The following is a 25,491-nucleotide window of genomic DNA, read 5'->3' as shown; positions in this document are numbered from 1 at the left end:
TGTTTACGGAGTCAGTGTGTCACTGGGAAGACGTTCAACAACCAGCAGAGGTGACTTGTTGTGACGCAGTGCGGCAACCTCAGCAACCCGATAAGGAGTTGTCTGTACTACCCAGACAGTCTAGACAGTTTCGGGTTGTCGCTGTACTTCCTCGCTTCCCCATGTTGACAGTTCACAGACTGTGCAGCAGTACCATGATCTTGTGTCCGGCTCCGTCAGACGACTGGCTTTTAAGAGCTCCCACAAGTCGTCGCTGTCTGGAGAATCTCAGATGGACTATGGATCTGACCAAGGAACTGGGCCTCCTGGTCAATTTAGAGGAGTCCCAGCTCGTCCCATCCCAGACCATTGTCTACCTGGGTATGGAGCTTCAGAGTCGAGCTTTTCGGGCTTTTCCGTCGGCCCCAAGGATCTACCAAGCCCTAGAATGCATCCAGAGCATGCTGAGAAGGAACCGATGCTCAGTCAGGTAGTGGATGAGTCTAACAGGGACACTTTCATCGCTGGCCCTGTTCATCGAGTTAGGGAGACTCCACCTCCGCCCCCTTCAGTATCATCTAGCTGCTCACTGGATAAAGGACATGACGCTAGAGACGGTCTCAGTTCCTGTTTCCGAAGAGATGAGGTCTACTCTAACGTGGTGAAAGAACAGCTTTCTTCTCAAGGAAGGTCTACCTTTGGCTGTTCAGAAACCCGACCGCCGTCTCTTCTCGGACGCATCAGACACGGGCTGGGGTGCGACTTTGGACGGACAGGAATGCTTGGGAACATGGAATCAGGAGCAAAGGACACTTCACATCAATTGCAAGGAGCTGTTGGCGGTTCATCTGGCCTTGATAAACTTCAAGTCCCTCCAGCTTAACAAGGTGGTGGAGGTGGACTCCGACAACACCACAGCCTTGGCTTACATCTCCAAGCAGGGAGGGACTCATTCGAGGAAGTTGTTCTAGATCGCAAGGGACCTCCTCATCTGGTCAAAAGATCGAAAGCTCACGCTGGTAACGAGGTTCATTCAGGGCGATATGAATGTCATGGCAGATCGCCTCAGCCGGAAGGGTCAGGTCATCCCCACAGAGTGGACCCTTCACAAGAATGTTTGCAGCAGACTTTGGGCCCTGTGTGGTCAGCCAACCATAGATCTGTTCGCTACCTCGATAACCTAGAGGCTCCCGTTGTATTGTTCTCCGATTCCAGACCCAGCAGCAGTTCACGTGGATGCTTTTCTGCTGGATTGGTCCCATCTCGACCTGTATGCATTCCCGCCGTTCAAGATTGTCAACAGGGTACTTCAGAAGTTCGCCTCTCGCAAAGGGACACGGCTGACGTTGGTTGCTCCCCTCTGGCCCGCGAGAGAATGGTTCATAGAGGTACTGCAATGGCTGGTCGACATTCCCAGGACTCTTCCTCTAGGAGTGGACCTTCTACGTCAACCTCACGTAAAGAAGGTACACCCAAACCTCCACGCTCTTCGTCTGACTGCCTTCAGACTATCGAAAGACTCTCAAGAGCTAGAGGCTTTTCGAAGGAGGCAGCCAGAGCGATTGCCAGAGCAAGGAGGACATCCTCTCTCAGAGTCTATCAGTCTAAATGGGAAGTCTTCCGAAGCTGGTACAAGGCCAATGCAGTTTCCTCAACCAGTACCACTGTAACCCAGATTGCTGACTTCCTGTTACATCTAAGGAACGTAAGATCCCTTTCAGCTCCTACGATCAAGGGTTACAGAAGTATGTTGGCAGCGGTTTTCCGCCACAGAGGCTTGGATCTTTCCACCAACAAAGATCTACAGGACCTCCTTAGGTCTTTTGAGACCTCAAAGGAACGTCGGTTGTCCACTCCAGGCTGGAATCTAGACGTGGTACTATCTAAAAAGGTCATAACCTTTACGAGGACAATCAGAAGCCTTATGGTGTGCTATCAAGAAGCCTTCTCTTCCAATGTCTAAGAACTCAGTTTCTTACTAAAGCAGGCTTCTGATTAGGGAAGCACATTCTCATCTGAAGGAAGAAGACCTTGCTTTGCTGAAGGTAAGGACACATGAAGTGAGAGCTGTGGCTACTTCAGTGGCCTTCAAACAGAACCGTTCTCTGCAGAGTGTTATGGATGCAACCTATTGGAGAAGCAAGTCAGTGTTCGCATCATTCTATCTCAAAGATGTCCAGTCTCTTTACAAGAACTGCTACACCCTGGGACCATTCGTAGCAACGAATGCAGTAGTAGGTGGGGGCTCAGCCACTACATTCCCATAATCCCATAACCTTTTTAACCTTTCTCTTGAATACTTTTTATGGGTTGTACGGTCGGCTAAGAAGCCTTCCACATCCTTGTTGATTTGGCGGGTGGTCAATTCTTTCTTGAGAAGCGCCGAGGTTAAAGGTTGTGATGAGGTCCTTTAGTATGGGTTGCAGCCCTTTATACTTCAGCACCTAAGAGTCGTTCAGCATCCTAAGAGGACCGCTACGCTCAGTAAGGAAGACGTACTTAATAAAGGCAGAGTAATGGTTCAAGTCGTCTTCCTTACCAGGTACTTATTTATTTTATGTTATTTTTGAATAACTAATAAAATGAAATACGGGATACTTAGCTTCTTTGTTAACATGTATGCTGGTCTCCACCCACCACCCTGGGTGTGAATCAGCTACATGATCATCGGGTAAGATTAATATTGAAAAATGTTATTTTCATTAGTAAAATAAATTTTTGAATATACTTACCCGATGATCATGAATTTAAGGACCCACCCTTCCTCCCCATAGAGAACCAGTGGACCGAGGAGAAAATTGAGTTCTTGTTGACAAGAAGTACTTGAGTACCTGCTCACAGATGGCGCTGTTGTGTACACCCCCACCTGTATAGCGATCGCTGGCGTATCCCGACCGTAGATTTCTGTCGGGCAACAGAGTTGACAGCTACATGATCATCGGGTAAGTATATTCAAAAATTTATTTTACTAATGAAAATAACATGTTTCACACTAAGAATGTGAGAGGCTCTTCTAGCTCCTTATGGTGCTCGGTGAAAAATCCGCAAAAGCCCCTTTCTAAGAACGCTTTGTCTTTTTTCCTGAGGGAAGTTATAAGAGAAGCGCACCTCTTGTGTGAGGGAGAGCACTTCGGCCTTTTAAAAGTGCAAGCTCACGAAGTGAGAGCCATTGCCACTTCGCTTGCGTATCGCAAGAACGTGTCGGTCAGGCAAATTATGGATGCAACGTTCTGGAGAAGCAACTCTGTGTTCGCCTCTCATTACCTCAGAGAGGTGAGAGTGGATTATGAGAAGTGCTATACCTAGGGCCCATACTTAGCTACGGCTTCTGTATTAGGCAAAGGAGTTACTACCTCTCCTCAACCTTAGTTTTTGTATACCTGTGTGCGGGTTGGTGTTTTTAATGGTTGTCTGAGGACGTCGACTTGTGGTACAGTCACCTCAGTCTAGATAGATAATTTATATCTATTCTGCAAGGTTAGTTGGTTAGTTTTAGTAAGGTTGCAGTTTTTAATATAATGGTCGAAGGTAGTTCTGAAGTCTAGTCAGATTGTTGGTCTCACCCCGTTGACAGACTCGATTGAGTTGTTTCAGCATGACAGGTCCACTCCTGGCTGACACTCCTAAGGGAAAGCGGCTATAGAGACAGGAATCTTTGAAGTCAGCTATCTTAGCAGGTAAGGAATCAAGGTGTTTTTTCTCCTACAACTTTTTGTTGTTTCCCCAACTATGTTTACTGTCTGTCACCCTCCTCCAAGTGTGTGAATCAGCTATACTATATATATATAACTGCCAGGTAAGTTCTATTCATAAAAGTGGAGTTTTTATGATGAAACAAAGTTTTATGAATACTTAACGGGCAGTTATATATATATTCTAAGGCCCACCCACCTCCCCTCAGGAGACAGGTCGGGCATAGATGATCTGAAGAACAGAAAACGGGTATGATTCCAAGTACCACCCTGTAAGGGTTGTTAACCACCTTACCGCACAACCACCATAAGGCGGTTGCCGCGATTTTTGAAAAATTCTGCCGAAAGTCAGAGACTACAGCTACAGTGAACCCTCGCTACTTCGCGGTTCGACCATCGCGGATTCACCACTTCGCGGATTTTTTCCATAACCCATATATATACAGTAATACATATATATATATATATATATATATATATATATATATATATATATATATATATATATATATATGTATGCATGTATTTATGTATATATGTAGGTATGTATATGTGTATACATATAAATATATATATACATACACACACACACACACATATATATATATATATATATATATATATATATATATATATATATATATATATATATATATATATATATATATATATATATATATATATATATCTAAAGTAGGAAGATGTGATGTAGTTCTAAGGGAAAAGTATGGGATATATGTATGGGTAATAAGCAAAGCTCTACCTCCAGTTTGTTTCTACATTATGATCAGAGATAAATGTAAACAAAACATTGGTTGCCATTTTTTATCGGGCTTTTTAGCATGTTTAGGAAATGCATGATATAAAATCACCTTTAATATTTGTGCCTGTTTTAGTTTAGGGTACTGTAGTACATGCATTAAGTGTTCTGTACATTAAAGGGTAGTTTGTTAACAGTACTACGTACAAGGGAAGGTTTTAAAAGTCTGAATATACATGTTGAATAAATAGGTAAATATGGTGTCACTACTTCGCGGATTTTCACCTATCGCGGCCGCGACTGGAACCTATCTACCGCGATAAACGAGGGTTCACTGTATCTATATATAACTGCCAGGTAAGTATTCATAAAACTTTGTTTCATCATAAAAAACCCATTTTGTATCATTCAATACGTAACCTAACTGTTAATGCTGTACTTACAGTACAATAATGCAATAATAAAAGGAAAATTAAGTAACAAAAATGTGGAACCTTACCTTTGGAGTGAGATGATGTCCGAAAGCGACAGTGGCTGGGTGGCAGAGGAGCACAAACGGCAGAAAACATTAACAAGTGGAAGGAAATGTGAATACTAGACTTCACCAAACACATTATGTACAGTAACAAATGGCAGAAAACATTAACACTTGTCTTTACGAAAAACTTAAAATTAGTTTTTTTTTTTTTGCCTTTTTCTATTTTGAATTATTTTTTTCTTTACACCTTGTATTTTTTAAATTTCCAGTAATATACAAATCATTTTCTTCATCACTTCCACATTTCTGTTTTATGGATCACTTTGTGCTTCCTCATCAGGTGCTACAAAAAGCCTCTTTAAAAATTAACTATCCAAGGAAGGTTGTTTCTGCTAGCTTCTTAAAATGTTTCTGAAATGACTCAGGCAAACGTTATTTATGTACTCAAGAGCACGACCTGTGACAACTTTTTCTGGGTGTGTCTTTTCTACTAGAGCCACTGTTTTATGGTAGCAAGCTAGACCCTCCTTAATTTCTGCCTTTGTCAGAGGGTCATTCTCCTCCTTGTTGCCGCCAGAGGACTGTACCTAAACGACGTTCACTTGCATGGCCTCCAACTCCATCAAGTCGTCTGTCGTAAGCTCATTTTGGTGCTCCTCGAGAAGCTCATTGATGTTTTCCCCATCAACTTCCAGACCCATGGCATTCCCGAGTCTAACGATCTCGCCAACCTCAGGTTTCGCAACAGGTTCAGGATTGTCAACTGATTCGGCTTCGCCTTAGCCCATGTCGAATCCCTTGAAGTCTCGTGCTGAGATTTCATGAGGCCACAGCTTATTCCATGAAAAGTTCAAGGTGCACTTTGAAACCTCCTGCCAAGCTTGATCGATGATTCGGAGGCATATCACAACAGGGGCATTGTCCAAAACCAGCAGGCATTTCAGAGGGAGGCACTACTCTTCCAAATACTTTTTCACAGTCGTGCCAAATCAAACATTTATCCATCCGGTGAGCAAGAGTCTTGTTACCCAGGCCTTTGCATTAGCCCTCCATATCACCAGAAGTTAATCCTAAATCACTTTGTAGGTCTTGAAGGCTCGAGGAGTCTCAGAGTGATACACCAGCTGAGGCTTCACCTTACAATCGCCATGGGCCTTTGCACAAAATGCAAGGGTAAGCCTTCCTTCATACGCTTCTTCTCTTCTGCCATGATGTATGTCCAACGAGGCATTTTTTTTTCCAAAAGAGCTCAGTTTTGTCACAGTTGAGTATTTGCTGTAGACTGTAGCCTTCCTGGAGAGTCAACTCGTCGAACGTCTTCAGGGTTAATGCCACAGATGGTGATGCCTCCTGACCTCCTCTCGCCGCTGCCTCTCATCATCATCCCCATAGGGACATCGAAGTTCATAGAGTTTTGTTAGACCGTGCCCTTCGAGACCCCCGTCTAGGGCTTTCCTCCCCTAACTGGAAAAGCCAGTTTTTCCTGCTGTGCATCAGCACTCAGGAAAGTCTTTCTCAGCCTTGCTTGCCCCCATATGTGCTCGTGCTCCTCTTAAGAGCATGCTAGACAACTCGCCAACCTCCTCTGGGAGCACTGGCGAGTGTTCATGTTCTTTTCATGTGAGAGTGAACCTAGACACTACATGCTAGTGAGAGCTCGCTGATGAATGGTCTGGGCGAGCTCCTCTAACATATTCATGCGATAGAGTAACCCCCAGAAGATGAAATGAGGTTACCAAGCGTCTACTCCCTCCAGGAGACTCTCCATCCAAGACTAGCAGAGGATCAAGATCTTTCTTTTACAGACAACCATTGGCTTCCCCCAATAGAGTGGGATCGGCGCGAACCTCTTGCTCTACTTGCGGAAGTTCCATTTCCTCTTCCCATACCTTCCAAGGACATTCGGTCCATGGAACCTTTTGAGGAAGGAGGCCTCTTCTCTTCTTGTTGATTTTAACATACGGCTGCGAAAGAGGGAGGCTACGAAGACCATTCTGAAGAACTGGGATTCCAGATCCAAGCAACCATATCCGAAAAAGGGTCTTTCACATTGCAGGCCTGTCTCCATAAGACTGGAGCATAGCTGCCGTCCTTTGAAGTCTCAAGTCTCTGATCACAGATCAGTTGACGATGCTGCCTGTATCTGCCAGTCCGAAGATTTCTCTCTTGGTGCAGGAAAACTTGGATCTTATCTTTCTCCAGGTTCTGTTTTGCATCTCCTAGATCAACTCCCTGGGAGAACCGGATCAGATTCCTGCTGAGGGAAAGGACACTGTCCTGGACCTCTTTTTATGACACTCCCATGCCCACCAAGGCTAAGGTGTCCTTTTCTTGGTCTAGAGAAGGTCAAGGTTGGCAAGAAAAGGGCTTATGTTAAAGTGGCAGGAGTCTCACAGCCCCTCAGGTCAGAGAACTCATCCCGTTTGCTTCCTCTGCGGTACCTACGATGAGGAAGTACTACGAGATTGTAGATGATGATCTGTCACCCCTTCCGCTGGACCCAGCAATTCAGCCTTTCACCCAGAATATCCTGCTGGACAAACTAGATTCTTTTTTACTGGATTTCAATATGGTCGATGCCGCCAACATGGAGCGGGTTGCAAAGTGCTCTTTACAAGTACCTGTAGTTTCATGGTTGGACTACTTGGGGTCTATTGGATACCTCTTTACGAATGAAGAATTTCCCACCAACCAGAAGAAGGCAATGTCAGCCTTTTTTCCTTCAGGCGCCTGGACGGTGGAATTCCTTACCCACAGTGTTCTCAACCAGTGGGTCAACTGGGTTTTGAGAAGATGGGATGCAGTCATCTCAAAATTCCAGAAGCAGTTACCTAGGAGGAAAGCTATGAAGCTTCGCAACTCCTAGATGGACGGCCCCTCCCTCTTCAATGTGAAGGACATCAAGACAGGTGCCGAGAGGTGGAGGAAGCCGAGCCAAGTCTTCCTCCTTCATCGGGCAGTGACTTGTCGCCCTTACTCCTCGATAGCATCACTGCAGCAATCTTCATTAATGAAACGCCTGGGATATAGGAAGGGGCCTCAAGCCTTAAATCAGGCTGCTTCCAAGAAGCAGGGGCCCAAACAGCCTTTTTGTGCTAAGATTCAAAGCCAGTCCACCGGTGGGAGGATGCTTACCGAGTAGGCAGCAGAGGTGCATGTTTCACTGGACTGAACCTTGGTCTGTTTCTGTCCTCCAAACAAGATACCACGTGCAGTACACACTCACTCTCTCCCTCCTCTAACCTGACATCCAGTGATGTTAAGTTCCTAAATGAAGGGATCAGCAAAGAAAAAGGCTCTTCAGGCCAAAGTCCAGATCATGTTGGAGAAAGATGCTCTCCAAGAGGTCTTAGACGAGTCCCCAGTCTTTTACAGTCCACCCTTTTTTTTCGTTTCATCCTTCACATGTGGATATACCAGTTCCAGGTGCTGTGCTATGGCCTGTCCACAACCCCTAAAGTAGTTACAAGAATGTTCACCCTGGTATCAACCTGGGCCCATTCCTGTGGCGTTTGTCTCTTTTGCTATCTAGACAATTGGTTGATTCTCGCAGACTCGGTGGAGACCTATCTCTGAGACAGGCTTCTCACTTTTTGTCTCATTCCGAGAATCATTATAAATTTTGAGAAATTTTCTCTTCAACGTAGAGGTAACTGATGATCTGGATAATCTGTAACTCTGTTCAATAAGAGCAGTCAGAAAGTATCAGAAGAAAACAGCCTCTCTTAAAACTAAAATTCCAAACTTATTTTTGAGCACAGGCTGCCTCAAAAAGAAAATATCTAAGAAAACAATTTCTATTTGGTTGTATGAAGCCATTGTGAGACTGTATGAATCTTGCACATGGACATATTTTGACATGCAAAGGTCAAGAGAAGTGGTGTTATTCTGATTGAGAATTGGTCACACTCGATTGACAGCTATTCCCTGGAAATTACTTGGTTCCATTGGCTGTTAAGCATATAATGATTGAGTGTCCGAGTTTCTTGACCAAGAGATTGTGCCATTTTCATAGTGCAATGTGGATTACCTTATTAAGTTTCTTGTGGAAACTAACATGTTTAATAAGATTTAAGCATGGTTTAAATAAGATATTTATAATAATCGTTAACTAATTTGTTTGCAACAATGACCTATGCTGTTATGATGCCAGAAAATATCTAATACTTTAATCAATCAATCAGTCAGTCTGCTGCAGCAAAAGCAGTACCTGATGTGACCCCCTCTAGCCTAGCCCAGACTACTATAGATGCAGTTGAAAACAGATCCTCGCTTTTAGTAGTTCTGTCACCCCCTGATATGATGACGAATGGAAAAGGGAAGAAGTGGTAGAGTTCCCATTCCCCTCCCAAGGCCGTTTTGACCTCTCCTTTATAAATAGTGTCTTTAGCTTCTGCCACCATCTCGAAAATGTAAAGGAAACACTTCTGTGCCCAATCAGTGACCTCCCATTCACACAAGTGTGAAAATGACGCCATTAGTTCCCGATGGTGCAGTCTCCACTTGACAGTACAAAGCCTGCTCACACCTTTCTGAGGCTGGGTCTTTGAAGTCTTCCTGAAAAGGTAAAGACAAACCTTCAGAAAGTCATGAAGACTCGTGTGCCTGACAGCACACTCAACTCTTCCGTAGTAGAGTTCTCTGATGAGATTAATCCTCCTCCTCATGTGCAATCTAAGGCACGTTCATGTACAGAAGAGCGTATCTGTCCTTTGGATGAAAAATACTCATCTGAGGTTTAGCCTCATGATCATGACTGCTCACCAAAGCGTGGATTTATGCCTTTGATGAAGCAGATCTTCAGCTGAATTTTCTTAGCTTGCTGCCACATCTCAAAACATTCTTGTCTCTGAAGAAGAAGACTATTTTGAGGTAGTTCCTCATCCTCGCTCACTTGCGCTCACATTCCAGATCGTATTTATGCTCTTTGAGAACAGCTAGCCTTGAGGTGGATCCTCTTGAACATGTATGTGCGCACCCCAGAGCATGCTTATGCTTCTGAAGAAGAGCTTGCTCTTGAGGTTTCTCCTCAGTCTTGTGCACACACCCCAAAGCATGCCCACTACTTTAAAAGATGAACACTAGTATAAGATTGATACTCAATCGTGTATACTCACTAATGCAACTTGCAGATCACAGAGAGCTCCCAGCTTTCTTATTCAGTGCTTATTGATGAATCTTGTGAGTTGGATAGTTATTCTCACTCACATCGTGTACACATTCTTCAGAAGAAGAATTCTCCGAAGAGGTGATTGAATTGCCTCCTCAGAGAATTTGTGATGTTCGAGAACACTGCAAAATTTGTACGTAAGAAGGAATGATTTCTAAGGTGGAGGCTTTCGTACCTTAAGAAGAACTGATTTCTAAGGTGGAGGCTCATGTTTGTGCATGCACTTGCATATACAGTATGTGAATATCCAGCAGAGAGGCAGTTCTTTATCCCTAACCATAACCCGGTACCTGCTCAAAAGAACTCCCCTATTTGTAATTTATCCCCTAATCATGATTACCTCGATCTGACAATGAATTATGTAACCTTAGAAAGGCAATCCAAGAACAACGTGATCTACAGGTCCTCTCGGAGTAAACACGCTAGCCCTCCAGCAGTACAGGTATTCGATCAGTCACCCATGGCTCATTCAGAATCAAAGGGTGCCTCCACAGCTGCTAGGTAAGGAAACACTTTGGCCATGGCCTCCTCTAATTTGGATTACCAGTCAAGTTCTGTTTTAGAACTACGTAAGCAACGAGTCAAACCTCAACAACCCCTCAATCATTCTGATTTTCCTGTACTACTTTTGGGAAAATGAGCGGAGGGACTTCAATCCAATTACCCAGGACTCTGGTCCTGCTCCACCAGAGGCAGAAAAGCCTGAGTGTGAATCAACCTTTAGAAAAGTTCTTGCCATTATCAGACAAATGAACAGCTTTGGGGGAAGCTTCTAGGGTGCAGGTCAAGTTGGACAAAACCTCTATTGACTGCCTATTTGGGGTACTCCAGGGCTTAAAATCCATCTTTACTTTCCTTGTCTCTTAGCTCTTGAAGCAATTGAGAATACAGGTACACAAGTCTCTGGGAGAAGTAATTCTTTCAGAACTAGTTGGTCAAATAAGATCCTTCCCATGCACTCTAGTCAGAAGAGATTGTATGCTCCTGTGTAAGCCAGTCCTTCCCCTCAACCTATTAATGCCCAGTTACAGCCTTGAGTCTGAACCAATGACCTTCTCAGCTTCCGAGTCTACCAACATGAAAACTAGCCGTGGCAAGTCTCCAGGCTACATCCTGGCAGGACCACTGGTCATGTGCAGTGGCATTCTTTATACCTATTTTCTTGCGATCTGTCAAAACCTGGTAATAAAAAGGCCTACTGATCTAATCCTTTCAGAGGCAAAGGCAGTCACCTTTCTGGCTCACCAGTCAGCCATCCTGTGGACCAACTCCAGTGACAGTAAAGTTTGTAAAGCAGATCAGCCAGTTAGAGGCTCGAGCCCAAAGAAATATTTCCATTCTTAAGAACCCAGCCCTTTTCCCTCTCAGTGGAAGAGTCATTGAAGTAATAGATGAAATTATCTGAGGACTCTATTTTCCATTGAGCTGTCTCCTTGATGGGCATAAAGAAACCCAAATCCACAGAATCGACAACACTTAAGACCTTAAGATGATGATGTCGATTCCTAAGGTAAAATTGGCTCCTCCTTCTACCCACTTCTCTCATAGAAAGCCAGATCTGAGTTGAACCTTTGGACCCTAAGATAGTCAGCCAAGAAGAACAATAGGACAGGTAGCCCCTGCTTGCTGCTGCAAGTTGGGGATGCCTATTAAGCCATTGGATGAGATGGCGTTCAAGAAGAATTTTTCTGTGGCACAGATAATGCAAGCGGGCGTGTGGAAGCGTCAGACGACCTTCACAGCCCACTACCTGAAAGACGTAATCTACAGGACCATGGAAACCTTTTTCATTGGTCCTGTGGTGGTCGCACAACAAGTGATCTAATGCCTCGGGCTCCTTGATGAACAAATAGCAGAGGGTTGAGGGCTGAGGTTACCTGGGTTAGTCTGAGGTGAATGAAAAGAATGTCTGGCTCCCTTCTTTCTTTCAGCTTCTTCCCCCCTGGGGAAACGGGGGAAACAGCTCCGCAAGACCGCAGCATAGCTGACCTCACCCCTCTGCAAGTAAGATTCACTTCCCTTGTGCGTCCTGAGTATTAATAGATACTAGTTAACGTCACCAATACCTCTTGAGGGAGGGTATTGGCTATGTCTTAGAACTCATGCTTATCCTCGAGTTCCTACGTAAAGACAAGCCACGAATCTCTCTCACACAAGCTTCTGCAGGCTGCTATCATTGTATTACCTTGTAACTACTTTGATTTTAGCGAGGGTAGGGTTCCTACTAATTAGATCAAAGATCAATTAGAGAGAACCCCGGGTCATAAACAAGGCCAGTTGGTAGGACTTCCTCCCTCCTAAGAGTAAGTCACCCTATAAATAGCGAAAGGTTTGTATCTGTGTCGGAACAAATAACAAATTTGGAAACAATTTGTATTTTTCCTAACATACTAACCTGGAGCTATTTATAGGGTGACTTACTCTTAGAAGTCCTGCCAGAAAGCAAAAGTGGTTACTCAACTGACAGGTGTGAGTGAGCGGGGTAGCCAGTCTACCCCACCCCCCTTCTGCCAACTAGCGGATGGAGTAATTATCCCTCACTAAAATTGTCTTGGCTTGGTTTGTATGTTAGGAAAAATACAAATTATTTCCAAATTATGTTTTTTCAGACATTGAAATTAAAACATTATGGAAACGGTTATAGGCAAATGTGTATTTAATCAAGTTATATATGAAGGGGATTTTTACAGTGAGAAATGGAAATGTATAGTAAAAGAAAACTGGTATTCATGCTGTTAGTATTAGAAGTTAAATTTACAATCCCTTCTTATATATTGCATCTACATCATAAAAAATCGTTGATTTATTGCATGAAAGTTTTGATAATTACTGTAATAGCTTGTTAATTATCTATATTATTGCAATGGTACTTTTAACTTGAACATTTCTTGTTAGTGTACAGTAATTGGGGTTTTTTTTTCTCTACAGCTGAATCCATGTGACCTTGTTGGTAACAAGGTCAAAGTTAAAAATGGTACATCACAGATGATAAACATTGGGAAAAACTTCTATGAACTCTATGTACATGAGAATTCGTCCCATGTTGAAACCCCAGCAGTTTTTCTTCCTGACAGGTCTGGACAGCTTTCTCAAGGTATGTATTACAGGGAGACTTCCATTCTATTTCTTCTCATTCAAGTTTTGTAATACGGTATGCTAAAAAGAGTAGAGTAGTAGTTATTGTGAAATTCCTTACTCCACTTATTTTTTAAGATAGCAGTCATCATCATCATTATCATTTATCATCATTATAAACACGTTGACATCTGTCCATCCTGTAATGGATTAAGATTCTTAAAGCCAAAAACATGTGTTTTGTTTTTGTAATACATTACTGTTTTTTTTTTTTCAAGTAAATTAAAACTTGATGGTTTTTGATGTGCTCATTTAAATTGCAACATGGTTGTCAGTCCATCTCTTCCTTTTTTTCATGTAAGTGTGTCTTGCATCACTTACAGAGCATGCAGACCAAAACTGATATGCGCCTTTGAGGGTAGATAGATAATATTAAGGTTGATGCACTATCCATGGCTAGGGCAGTACCTTGTTATAGTTTGTCATTAAAGTTATTTTCTATATATAAATGTTCCGACACAAATACAAACCCTTATTTTTTAAATAGTAGATAGATCCAGCATGAGCTAATGTTCAAGCCATAAAATTTTTTAACAAGGTGGTAGAAGTGGGGGAACCACTTGCACACTCACTTACTTAACCACTTTTGATTTGGCCTTTGTAGAGAGCAGATGTACTCCGATGTCTTTCCGTTTACTGTTCAACAGCTGTACTGACTTTTTTTTGTTTCGGGTGTGACTGCATTGTTTTTGAGAGAGCAGCATGCAGGTTTTCTCAGGCATGATCCTCAACAGCTTTGTCCTAGGTGCAGAGGACACTCCTGCATGGAGAAGTCTCCCTGCATAGAATATCATGGGAGTGGCCATCCTCCCAGTGGGAGCGGTTCTGACTGATGAGGAAGAAGTCGAAGAGGGACTCTTCGCCCTCGAGCTCTGCCTCGAAGGCCAAGAACTGATGAGGAAGAAGTCGAAGAGGGACTCTTCGCCCTCGAGCTCTGCCTCGAAGGCCAAGAAACGCAGACTTTCTTCTTCTGCGAGAATCCCCCCCCCCCCCCCCCTCGAGCCTCTGCCAGTTCGGTCTCCTCTGGAGGACGTATGGGTAAGAGGGATGTGTTCGGGACTTCCAGACAACTCTGTTGGTTCCCCGGGGTGAATCAGTGGGGCATTCCATCCTTGAGAAGTCCTCTCTTGATGCTGTTCATGAGCTTTGGCCATCCATTGGACTTTTGGGTTCTGGGGGGTTTTGAAGCGCACAGCTGGAGTACCCATCTGGGCTCTTAGCAGGGTTGGCCTTGGCCCTTCCCTTTCCTGTGCTGGGAGAGGGGCCCCTTCTCTGTGGCCCCATGCCCCAAGGGTTTTTTCCTCAGGAGTTCCTCCAGTCTCTAAGGCCCTGCAGGTTGTCCCTTTCGAGGGGTAACAACCTTGCTAGTGCACCCCCAAGATGAGCTTGCGAGCTGAGGCTTCTCAGGGAACGGAGCTTGCTCCCTCAGGACACCCTTGCTGGCTGGCGTGGTTGTCCTTACTAGAGAGATCACCATCTTGAACTGTTTGTAAACGTTGTTACGACTCGTTGCCAGCTTGTTCCGTCTTTTCAGAGTGAGCAGGGTAGTGCTCATGGCCTTCCCCTGTAAACCAGTGGGCCCCTCCTTATACCACTACGGCATATAAGATCCCGGCGAAACACACTTACCTACCAACAGCAGGGTGCTCACCTAAGGTGCCTGCCCCTACCGGGAATTCTCCTGTTGAGATGGGTAAATCTGTTTACCATCTCCCAAGCCACCCCTCAGCCTAAACCTTGCACGCATTCATCAGAGCGTCCCCTCCATTTGGGGTTGGTCTAGAGGTGTACGCTCGAGAGGCCATCTCAAGCAAACAACATGCATGTACCCCTATTCTTACGAGTACATGCAACGAGTTTCACCCTCACATAGTGAACACTCGCAAGCCAGATGACACTTCTAACATGCGCATGCACACACGCGTTCAGCATGTGCTCAGATTGCTACCCCTTGGGATTCCTATTGTATGGATCTGGAATACAATATTGTCTAAGTAGCATTAGCCTCCAGAACTGCTCCAGTTGTAACTTCGGCTTCACAGGTTCAGTTTGATGAACCAATTTCTATTCCTCTGATAACAAGGGTGTCTTCATGAGACCCTAAGACTTAATTTGATCCTAGGTAAGAAAGTACAGTACTGTACAGTAATACCTTGAGGTACGAGTTTAATCCGTTCCGGGACCGAGCTCGTATTTCAATTTCCTTGTATCTCAGATGAATTTTTCCCATATAAAATAACTGAAAACAAATTAATCCGTTCCCACCTTCTGAAAAAACCCCTAAAATCAGTATATTACAGAGGAAAACATGTTTTTAATTGTTGTAATCAACATCCTACGCTAACAAAATAACAAAGGCTATAAACTGGTTATGAAATGTAACATTGTTATGGAGTTCTTACCTTCGAGGAAGACGGTAGCGGCTAATGGCAGTGTGTGCGGAGGAGGGAGAGGGGACGGGGAGGAGAGAGACTTGACAGCAACTCGTTCGGTACGCAACACTTTTGTAACACTACGTAACATAACCTAGGTTAACTTTAAATTCAACTTAAATGAAATTCAACTTTACATATAAGTTAACCTAAATGAAATTAGCTTATTGTACACACACTTACTCTTAACTTAATTCTACATTTTGTTTTCATTTGAATTTTTTTACTTTTCTTCTTCCGGCTTGGCTCTTTTTGCCTCGTTTTCACCTGCACTTTTTGACGGCCTTTCGCAAAGGAACCTATGTAGGGATGTTTGCGTTTTTCTCCCCTTCAATATGTTGTGAAAATGACGCACGCAAGTGTCGTCACACAAAGCTAATGCACGACCACTCACTAACTTGTCTGGGTGCCTTTTTTCCATAAAATTTGAAAACTCCTGCCACTTTGCTAACATGCCTTTGATTTCTGCCGTAGAAAGGCGGCCCTTGTCTTCCACCTCCTCCTCGCTACCAAGATCCTGCAACTCCTGGAGCTCGATCAATTCCTGTGTCATGAGCTCTTCCTGATGCTCCTCGACAAGGTCGTTCACGTCTTCCTCCAGCCCCATGAACTTTCCAAGAGACACGATTTCATCCATCACAACAGGTTCGGGGTCATCAATGTCTGTCGTATCGAACCCTTCAAAGTCCCTCTCAGCAACGGAAGCTGGCCGCAATTTCTTCCACACTGAATTAAAGAGTTCGTGTTGTGACACCCTGCCATGCATCGTCTATAATTTTCAAACAATGGACGATGTTGAAATGTTCTTTCCAAAATTCCCGAAGGGTGAGATTGGTGTTGTCTGTGATATCGAAGCATTCTTGAACAAATGCATCGTGTACAGTTTTTTAAAGTTGGAAATAACTTGTTGGTCCATGGGCTGGAGGAGTGGCGTGGAGTTGGGCGGGAGATAAAGGAACTTGATGAACCTGAATTCATCAAGAATGTCATCTTTGAGACCAGGAGGGTGACCAAGGGCATTGTCGAGGACCAAGAGACATTTCAATGGCAGGTTTTTCTCAACCAAATATTTTTTGTCTGCCAGACCAAAGCACAGATTAACCCATTCTGTGAAGAAATGCCGGGTAACCCAAGCCTTAGCATTAGCGTGGCACATTACTTGCAGTTTCTCTTTCAAGTTCCTTTAGCTCTTGAAAGCATGTGGGTTTTCAGAGTGGCACACCAGCAGTGGCTGGACCTTACAGTCACCGCTGGCATTGGCACACAAGGCTAGAGTTAACCGGTCCTTCATGGGTTTATGGCCCAGTAGTCTCTTCTCCCCTGCCGTGATGAAAGTCCTCCTGGGCATCTTCTTCCAGAAAAGACCAGTTTCATCACAGTTGAAGACTTGTTGGGGGATGAAGCCATGTTGGGCGATAATCGAGGCAAAGGTTGTGACGAAGTACGCCGCGGCTTTCACGTCGGAACTTGCTGCCTCCCCATGCCTCGTAACCGAGTGTATCCCAGTCCTTTTCTTGAAATTATCCAGTCAGCCACGACTGGCTTTGAAGGTTTTCGCTAGCGTCGAAGTCTTCCTTTTCTTGGCTGCTTGCTTGCCTTTCAAGTCCTCATAGATTCGACTGGCCTTCTCGCATATGATCGTCTCGGTCACACACTCTCCCGCCAGCTGTTTCTCCTTTATCCAGATTAAAAGAAACCTCTCCATCACGTCGTGAATATCACTACGCAGCTTGGAAAGGATGGTTACTCCTTTGGAAGGCTTGGTGTTCTTTATAGCATCCTTCTGCTTGAGGATGGTACATATATATGATGTACTCCTCTCGTAATGGCGCGCCAGCTCAGTCACTCTTACGCCACTCTCATGTTTTACGATTATTTCATGCTTCATCTCCATTGTCATCATACGCTTTTTCTTCTCACTACCTTTGTTTGCACTCGCTTGCCTTGGACCCATTGTTTATTCACTTAAATCTGCACTGATTCACGCAAAAAACAAGTAAAAAAAGCAAACAATACGGCCGATGCTCGTAGATAACTTTACGCGATGGAGATCCGACGGGAAAGACTGAGTGATGTTGTCCTCGTGAGCCGCCTCTCGCACATGCGGCCACCTGGCGGCCTCATAGGGAACTACTGTACCTCGTATCGCATATTTGTCCTCTTATCTCAGAATAAAAATTTGCTTGGATCTCTCCTCGTATCTCAGTTTTCTCGTATGTTGGGTCGCTCGTATCTCAAGGTATTACTGTATATTGTCATCTCTCCATACTCCCCCTGCCTCTTCAGCTCTTGCACCTCAGCCTAGAGCGCCTTCACCGTTACCTCTGTTGGTGCCAGCTCCCTCGCACACCCTATCTGCACATTATTAAGCTACAACCCTAATTGAAAGAGCAGAATGGTATAAGCCCAAGGGGTCAAGCAGGGAAAACAATCCAGTGAGGAAAGGAAATAAGGAAACTACAAGAAAAGTAATTAACAATTAAAATATTTTAAGAAGAGTAACAACATTGAAATAAACATTTCATATATAAACTATTAAAACTTTAAGAAAGAAGTAGAGGAAGAGAAATAAGATAGAATAGTGTGCGCGAGTGTACCCTCAAACAGGAGAACTCTACCCCAAGACAGTGAAAGACCATGGTACAGAGACTGGCACTATCCAAGTCCAGAGAACATTGGTTTGATTTTGGAGTGTCCTTCTAGAAGAGTTGCTTACCATAGCTAAAAGTCTCTCTTTTACCCCCACCAAGTGGAAAGTAGCTACTGAACAACTACATTGTAGTAGTTAACCCTTTGGGCAAGGAAGAATTGTTTGGTAATCTCATTGTTGTCTGGTGTTTGAGGACAGAGGAGAATGTGTAAAGAATAGGCCAGATTATATGGTGCATGTGTAGGCAAAGGGAAAATGATCCGTAACCAGAGAGAAGGATCCAATGTAGTAGTGTCTGGCTAGTCAAAGGACCCAATAACTCTCAAGCGGTAGTATCTCAACGGGTGGCTGGTGCCTTGACCAACCTACTACCTATAATGGTTAGGTACCTTGAAATGGAAGCTGCCAAGGAAAGGCCTTCCGATCTCGACCTAGTCAAGCCTTGGCCAATGCATCACAAGTCAAGGCAGGTCACTCCCTGTTGGAGCCCCTAGGCTTATAGTATCCTGCTTTTCCAACTAGGGTTATATAAGCTATAATAATAATAATATCTGACCAGTCCTGAGAGTATCCTGTCAATATTTAGTAGCAATATTTTAGGATGTAGCTGGGGCCTGAGACAGCCTGTAATTTGTGCTTAGTATGATTGATGGGTTTCTATGGGAAATATGTTTATTGTAAAAACTTTCTGATTGTATTTTTTTTGTTATATCTTATGATTTTTTTGTAATCCTTCTAATTTTTTTTCAGCGAATTTGAAAATTAGTGGTCATATAACAATGAAGAAAGTTCCCCTTGCTTACTCAGATGCTCAGGAGGTAAACATTGACGATTTACGCACTAGAAGTCATCAGCCTCCAGAAATAAGGCAAAGGGTTTTCTTTGAAAGTCCAGGTAATTATTAATATTTATAAAAGGTCTAATTTTATTTGTTAGAGTACTTGAAAAAGTATCAATACTATATAACAATAATGTTCATGGTATTCATTGCTCAATTTAACACCGCCGTGGCTAGTAGTGTGTATACGTCCCTGGAGGCATAGTGGACCAGTACAACGTACGTCCAGGAAGAGTACATTAATCCTTTCCTTATCCACTCTCATAATTGCACACTTTTTAATGCAAGACAATACTCATTCTTGCACATGCAGTAAGGGGAAAGTTCGATTAGCAGACTGAGTGTAGATCCAATAGAAAATGAGATTAAAGAAACAAATGCCTAAAAATGTAAAAACAATGCATGCATGCATGTCAAGTGATGAAATATCTTTTTGCAATATGTACAATCTGTATCCATATTACACATTATTCCTAATGCATTCACATATGCTAACTACATTCATAAAGTTATTAACCCCTAGAACGAAGAAGAATTGTTTGGTAATCTCAGGGTTGTTAGGTGTTTAAGGACAGAGGTATATATGTAGGCAAAGAAAAAATGAGCCATAACCGGGGAGAGGGATCCAATGTAGTACTGTTTGGCCGGGGAGAGGGATCCAATGTAGTACTGTCTGGCCAGTCAAAATAAACCCAGTGATGATGATATTTTTAAACTCTTCAATCCTTCTTCACTAGCCAGCTCCAACAATTTTTCCTCCATAATGATATTGAAGCTATCTTGTAGTGGAATAAATGGATTTCAGATCCATCCATTCCTTTCCTGTGGATCATCATCTGTTGGAAAGTAAAACTGAAACCTGCTTACCAGATTCATCAAGTGCTTTCTGATGGCATTTCGTAGCAATGTACTGTAATATTAAGGTCTTTGCCGGCATCAATGATGATTGTTTTTAATTGATGAAACATATAACAATCTTGCCCCCTGTGGCTGCGGGGGCATAAAAACAATTAGAATAGCGCCAACGTATCCCTGCGTATCGTAAGAGGTGACTAAAAGGGACGGGACGAGGGGCTGGGAACGCCCTCTCCTGTATTACATATTCCTGAGAGACATCGAAGAGGTGGTCCTGGGGGTAGAGTGACTGCTCCCCGCACTCTAGTTTTGAGGTGTCTGAATGTGCGTGGATGTAGTACGAGAGAGAGTAAAAGATGTGAGATTGGAAGTATGTTTAGGAATAGAAGGATGGATATACTGTATTAGCTTTGTGTGAGAAAGATAATAGGGAAGGGTGAAGTGACTGGTAGAGTGTCTAGGATTGAAAGGGGAAGAGCAAGAGAGGGTGTGGCTTTATTGCTGAATGAATGGATAACAGTTCAAGTAGTGGAATGGAAGGAGATATCATTTAGGTTAATGTGGGTGAGGGTTAGGTTGGGTAGGGTATGTTGGGCTTTTGTTAGTGCATATGGGCCAGGTTGTGAGAAAAGTGAAGAGCGGAATGAGTTCTGAAATGAATTAACTAGGTATGTAGAAGGAATTATGTAGTTGTCATGGGTGACTTAAATGCTAGAGTGGGCGCTGGAGAGGTATGAGGTGTCATTGGGAAGTATAGCGTACCAGGTGAAAATGGGAATGGTGAGAGACTGATAGATGTGTGTGTTGAGCAAGAGATGGTGATAAGTTCTAGCTTTTTCAAAAAGAAAATGGAAGAGTGGTAGAAAGGGTGTTAATGGATTATGTGTTGATAACTAAAAGAATGTTAGGAAGATTGAAAGACGTGCACGTGTTTAGGGGTATGGCTAACGGTATGTCTGATAACTTTTTGGTGGAAGGAAAATTAGTTGTAGCAAAAGAGTGGGGGGATGTAAAAGGGAGGTAGTGAGGGTTGAAGAGTTAATAAAACCGGAGGTAAAAAGTGAATATCAAGAAAGGTTGAAAATGACATATGACAGAGTGAAAATAAGAAAGTAAGAGAAACTGGTAATTTAGAGGAGGAGTGAAAGTTAGTAAAAGAAAATTTTGTCGGGATTGCAAGTGATGTGTGTGGCAAGAAGTTTGTTGGAGGCAGCATGAAGAAGGGCAGTGAATGTTGGAATGAGGGAGTGAAGGTAAAAGTGGAAGAGAAAAAGAGGGCATTTGAAGAATGTCTGCAGAGTAATAGTGTAGAGAAGTATGAACGATATAGAGAGAAAAATGTGGAAGTGAAAGTAAAGCGCAAGGTAACTGAAGCAAAGAGGGCGGCTGACCTGAGGTGGGGTCAGGGATTGGGTCGGTCATATGAAGAGAATAAGAAGAAATATTGGAAAGAAGTGAAGAGAGTAAGGAGGGCTGGTTCGAGAATTGAAGAGACATTGAAAGATGGAAAGGGAAGGTTGTTAAAAGGAGAGGAGGCAAGGAAAAGGTGGACAGAATATTTTGAAAGTTTACTGAATGTTGAGGATAATAGGGTGGCAGTTATAATTGCTGTTGCGGGTGTTAAGGTGCTAGTGATCTGAGATGAGAATGAGAGAGAGATAACAAGAGAGGAAGTGAGAAGAGCACTAGATGAAACGAGAGTAGGAAAACCACCTGGTATGGATGGTGTGAGAGCTGAGATGTTGAAGGAAAGGGGTGTGACTGTACTTGAATGGTTGGTGAGATTGTTTAATGTGTTTTGTTACCAGTAGATTGGGTTTGTGCATGTATTGTACCACTATATAAAGGTAAGGGAGATGTGCACAAGTGTTGTAATTCAAGGAGTATTAGTTTGTTGAGTGTGGTTGGAAAAGTGTACGGTAGAGTACTGATTGATAGGATTAAGGATCTAATAGAGAATGCAATCTTAGAAATACAGGGTGGTTTTAGAATAGGTAGGGGATGTATGAATCAGATTTTTACAGTTAGGCAGATATGCGAGAAATATTTAGCAAAAGGTAGGGAGGTGTATGTCGCATTTATGGATCTGGAGAAAGCGTATGATAGGGAAGCGATGTGGAATGTGATGAGGTTATATGGAATTGGTGGAAGGTTGTTGCAAGCAGTGAAAAGTTTTTACAAAGGTAGTAAAGCATGTGTTAGAATAGGAAATGAAGTGAGCAATTGGTTTCCAGTGAGAGAGGGGCTGAGACAGGGATGTGTGATGTCGCCATGGATGTTTAACTTGTATGTTGATGGAGGAGTGGTGAAAGAGGTGAATGCTCGAGTGCTTGGGCGAGGATTGAAACTGGTAGACAAGAAATGATCATGAATGGGACGTAAATCAGTTGTTGTTTGCGGATGATACTGTACTGGTTGCAGACGCGGAAGAGAAGATTGGCCGATTAGTGATAGAAATTGGAAGGGTATGTGAGAGAAGGAAGTTTAGAGTTATGTGGGTAAGAGTAAGGTTATGAGATGTATGAGAAGGGAAGGTGGTGCGAGGTTGAATGTCATGTTGAATGGAGAATTACTTGAGGAGGTGGACCAGTTTTAAGTATTTGAGCTCTGTTGTTGCAGCAAATGGTGGAGTGGAAGCAGATGTACATCAGAGAGTGAATGAATGATGCAAAGTGTTGGGGTGAGTGAAGGGAGTGGTAAAGAATAGAGGGTTAGGTATGAATGTAAAGAGAGTTCTGTATGAGAAAGTGATTGTACCAACTGTGATGTATGGATCGGAGTTGTGTGGAATGAAAGTGACGGAGAGACAAAAATTGAATGTGTTTGAGATGAAGTGTCTAAGGAGTATGGCTGGTGTATCTCAAGTAGATAGGGTTAGGAACGAAGTAGTGAGGGTAAGAAAGGGTGTAAGAAATTAGTTGCTACAAAACCAAATTTAATTTATGAGGAGTCATATTTCCGAGTGAAGCAAGTACGAAGTCTCTTTGTCGGTAATACTTCGGTTTCATGTACATCGCTGTCATCTGATTAAACATCACTTTCAGTGACATGTCTCGGCTTGGTTCTTAATTTACAGATGGAAAAGTGGGGCCCTTGCTTTGCACTCTGTAAATTAGGTATGAAAATTAATAAGGGCACTAATATTTGATTTTTTAAATCCCTTTTTATTAGTGAAGATAGTTATTGATTTATTTTCTTTTTAATGGAAGAAAATATTTTCCATGCACAACATTCATAATTGATTTTTGTCTTTATTTTTTTGTGTTAAAAAGAAAATTATTATTCAGGTATAGTCTCTGGAATCTGGAGAATGGTTGATTTTACATTGTATTTAGAAATTAAAGTTTAATATTTTTTTTATTAATAATAATAAAGATGCCATATGCTTATTACTAAAGTGCCACATCCACTTTGTTCTTGTATTTTATTAAATAGAATAAACATGGATAAGTAAAGATTTTCTGTACGTACATTCTCAGATCAGTGGGTTATGATAAACACGCAGATACTGTATCTGTATGATGATTTGATGTTCACTTTCTGGCTGGTAACTGTTTGTAGGCCGTATCTTTTTACAATAAGTTGCTCTTAGTTGTTGATTATCTGGCCCTTCCAGCCAGGCACTGGCTCTTGCAATTATGCAGACCGTAAAATTGTTCTTTGAAGGATCATGGTTATTGAAGGCCAATGCGAATGCAAAATGAGTCAACTTGGTAAGGATGGTCAGAAAAATTCTAATGTATGTAGGTTCTGTGTTCTGTGTTTGTTTCCATGGACAAAATAACAGATAACACATTCTTATTTGAAGAAAACATTTCATGTAAACAGTAGAAATATCTCTATAATATGGTAAATACAGAATATGTTGTCATATCGTAATCTCTACCACAGTCTGTGAATATAAGGGATTGTCATTTGAGACACTTTTCCCAATCCCAGGATTTCTGGAAAAGGTTAAGTGTTTTCCTTAATTTAAGGAATGAAATATTTCAAGACTTATAGCACGTGATTATTTGATTATCTTTGAAGCATTGGCAAAGACATATCCATATTATATAACGCAAAAAGAACCGTTTATTGAAATCCAAGAGAAAAAAATTAAGACTTTTAAGCAAAATTTTATAGTTATTACTCCTGAAATTACATAAGGAAGTGGCACATCTTTTTACAAAATGTATTAAAATATCTCATGTAATCACATGCTTTTGTAATCCAGTATAAACCTGGTGAAAGCAAAATTATCAATGTTCATTACAATTGAACAAAATCTTAAAAAAAAAAAAAGGAATAAAATCACTGTATTAAATCACATGATTTTGTAATATAAACCTGGTGAAGAAAAAAATGAGTAATGTCTAGAATGACTGTTTGCCTTCAAATGACTCCACAAAGCATAAATTTGCATGAAACCTGCTAAAATGGAAGTTATATGAAATAATTATTTACTGTATTCATATATCATTCTTTTGATACAATAGGTAAAGTAGGAAAATAATAATTTGTGGTTGTAGCTTTTACAAACTATTTTGAGCTGAAATATGAATCATGAAAACAAACAATTAACACTTTTACACTTAATTGAGTTTGTCTCGTGAAAAACAGTCCTACAGATGAAAAAACTTTCTTCTTCGATAGATTTGGGTGGTATAGATTCTAATGCAGCTTTTCTCTTGGTTATGGTTGCTGTCTTTTCTACAGATGCTTAAAAAATTTTAGACTTCAGTTATGCTCTTGCTAGTTTCCGTACTTGTTTGGGCTGTTTTAGGAATACTGTACACTTTTTTTATTTTTCATTGCCCTCTATGATTTTTTTAACAGCACCTGGGTTGACTGATAAAAGACTCTCCTTCCTCTTTGGATTTAGGTAAAGTAAATATTTCAGCTCTTATTTTCATCATAAAGCTGAATAAGAAGTCGTTTTGCTGCACTAAAAAGAACACTTCGCTGGCAATGCTTCTAAATCGTGTAGAACAGTGTTAGGTAATAGGTTCACTTATACGACAATAGCTCGTAATTATTAAAGATGGATTTTTTTTCATTTGCACATATTCTGAAAGAAGCCGGGACTTCCCGGGAAGAAAAATAAAATCCCGGAACAAAAAAGCAACGGAATCCCAGGAAACAATCCCTAGTGAATATCAAGCTCCACCAGCCAGCTGATAAATTGTATACATTAGTACATAAGGTAAAATTAATGAAATTATGAAAGTTTCTTTTCTGGAAACTTGCTGACTTGATGACTCTCGTATCAGCACCAGTTCGCGTACCACCACATACCTAGCATTGCTATAGAACACCTTAACCCTTACGGTACAGCTCCCCTTCACACTCTTACATTATTGTCTTTATTCTAATTATGGTTCAGCACTCTCAGTACGGATGTACAATTCTATGTGAGGTGTAGCATGTAAAGATTGAGGTGGTATTAATATCGACTAAGGTAATATAGAACATTCCCCCTTAATGTGTGCTATTATGAAACATATGACTGCAGTTTTTTTA

The 25,491-nt window shown here is 42.2% G+C and overlaps 1 protein-coding gene across 1 annotated transcript in view; it reads left to right on the top strand.

Moving 5' to 3' along the window:
• Positions 1 to 25,491, top strand: part of LOC137642614 (uncharacterized) — a 51,192-nt gene that overhangs the window by 16,608 nt on the left and 9,093 nt on the right. The window contains exons 3-4 of the mRNA XM_068375321.1: positions 13,008 to 13,173; positions 19,047 to 19,190. Of these exons, the coding sequence (XP_068231422.1) occupies positions 13,008 to 13,173; positions 19,047 to 19,190 (310 nt within the window). The remainder of the gene's footprint in view (positions 1 to 13,007; positions 13,174 to 19,046; positions 19,191 to 25,491) is intronic.

This window comes from Palaemon carinicauda, chromosome 6, assembly GCF_036898095.1.
Source record: "Palaemon carinicauda isolate YSFRI2023 chromosome 6, ASM3689809v2, whole genome shotgun sequence".
Taxonomy (NCBI): domain Eukaryota; kingdom Metazoa; phylum Arthropoda; class Malacostraca; order Decapoda; family Palaemonidae; genus Palaemon; species Palaemon carinicauda.
The sequence above is the reverse complement of the archived record's forward strand: the minus strand, read 5'-3'. Positions and strand labels throughout refer to the sequence as shown.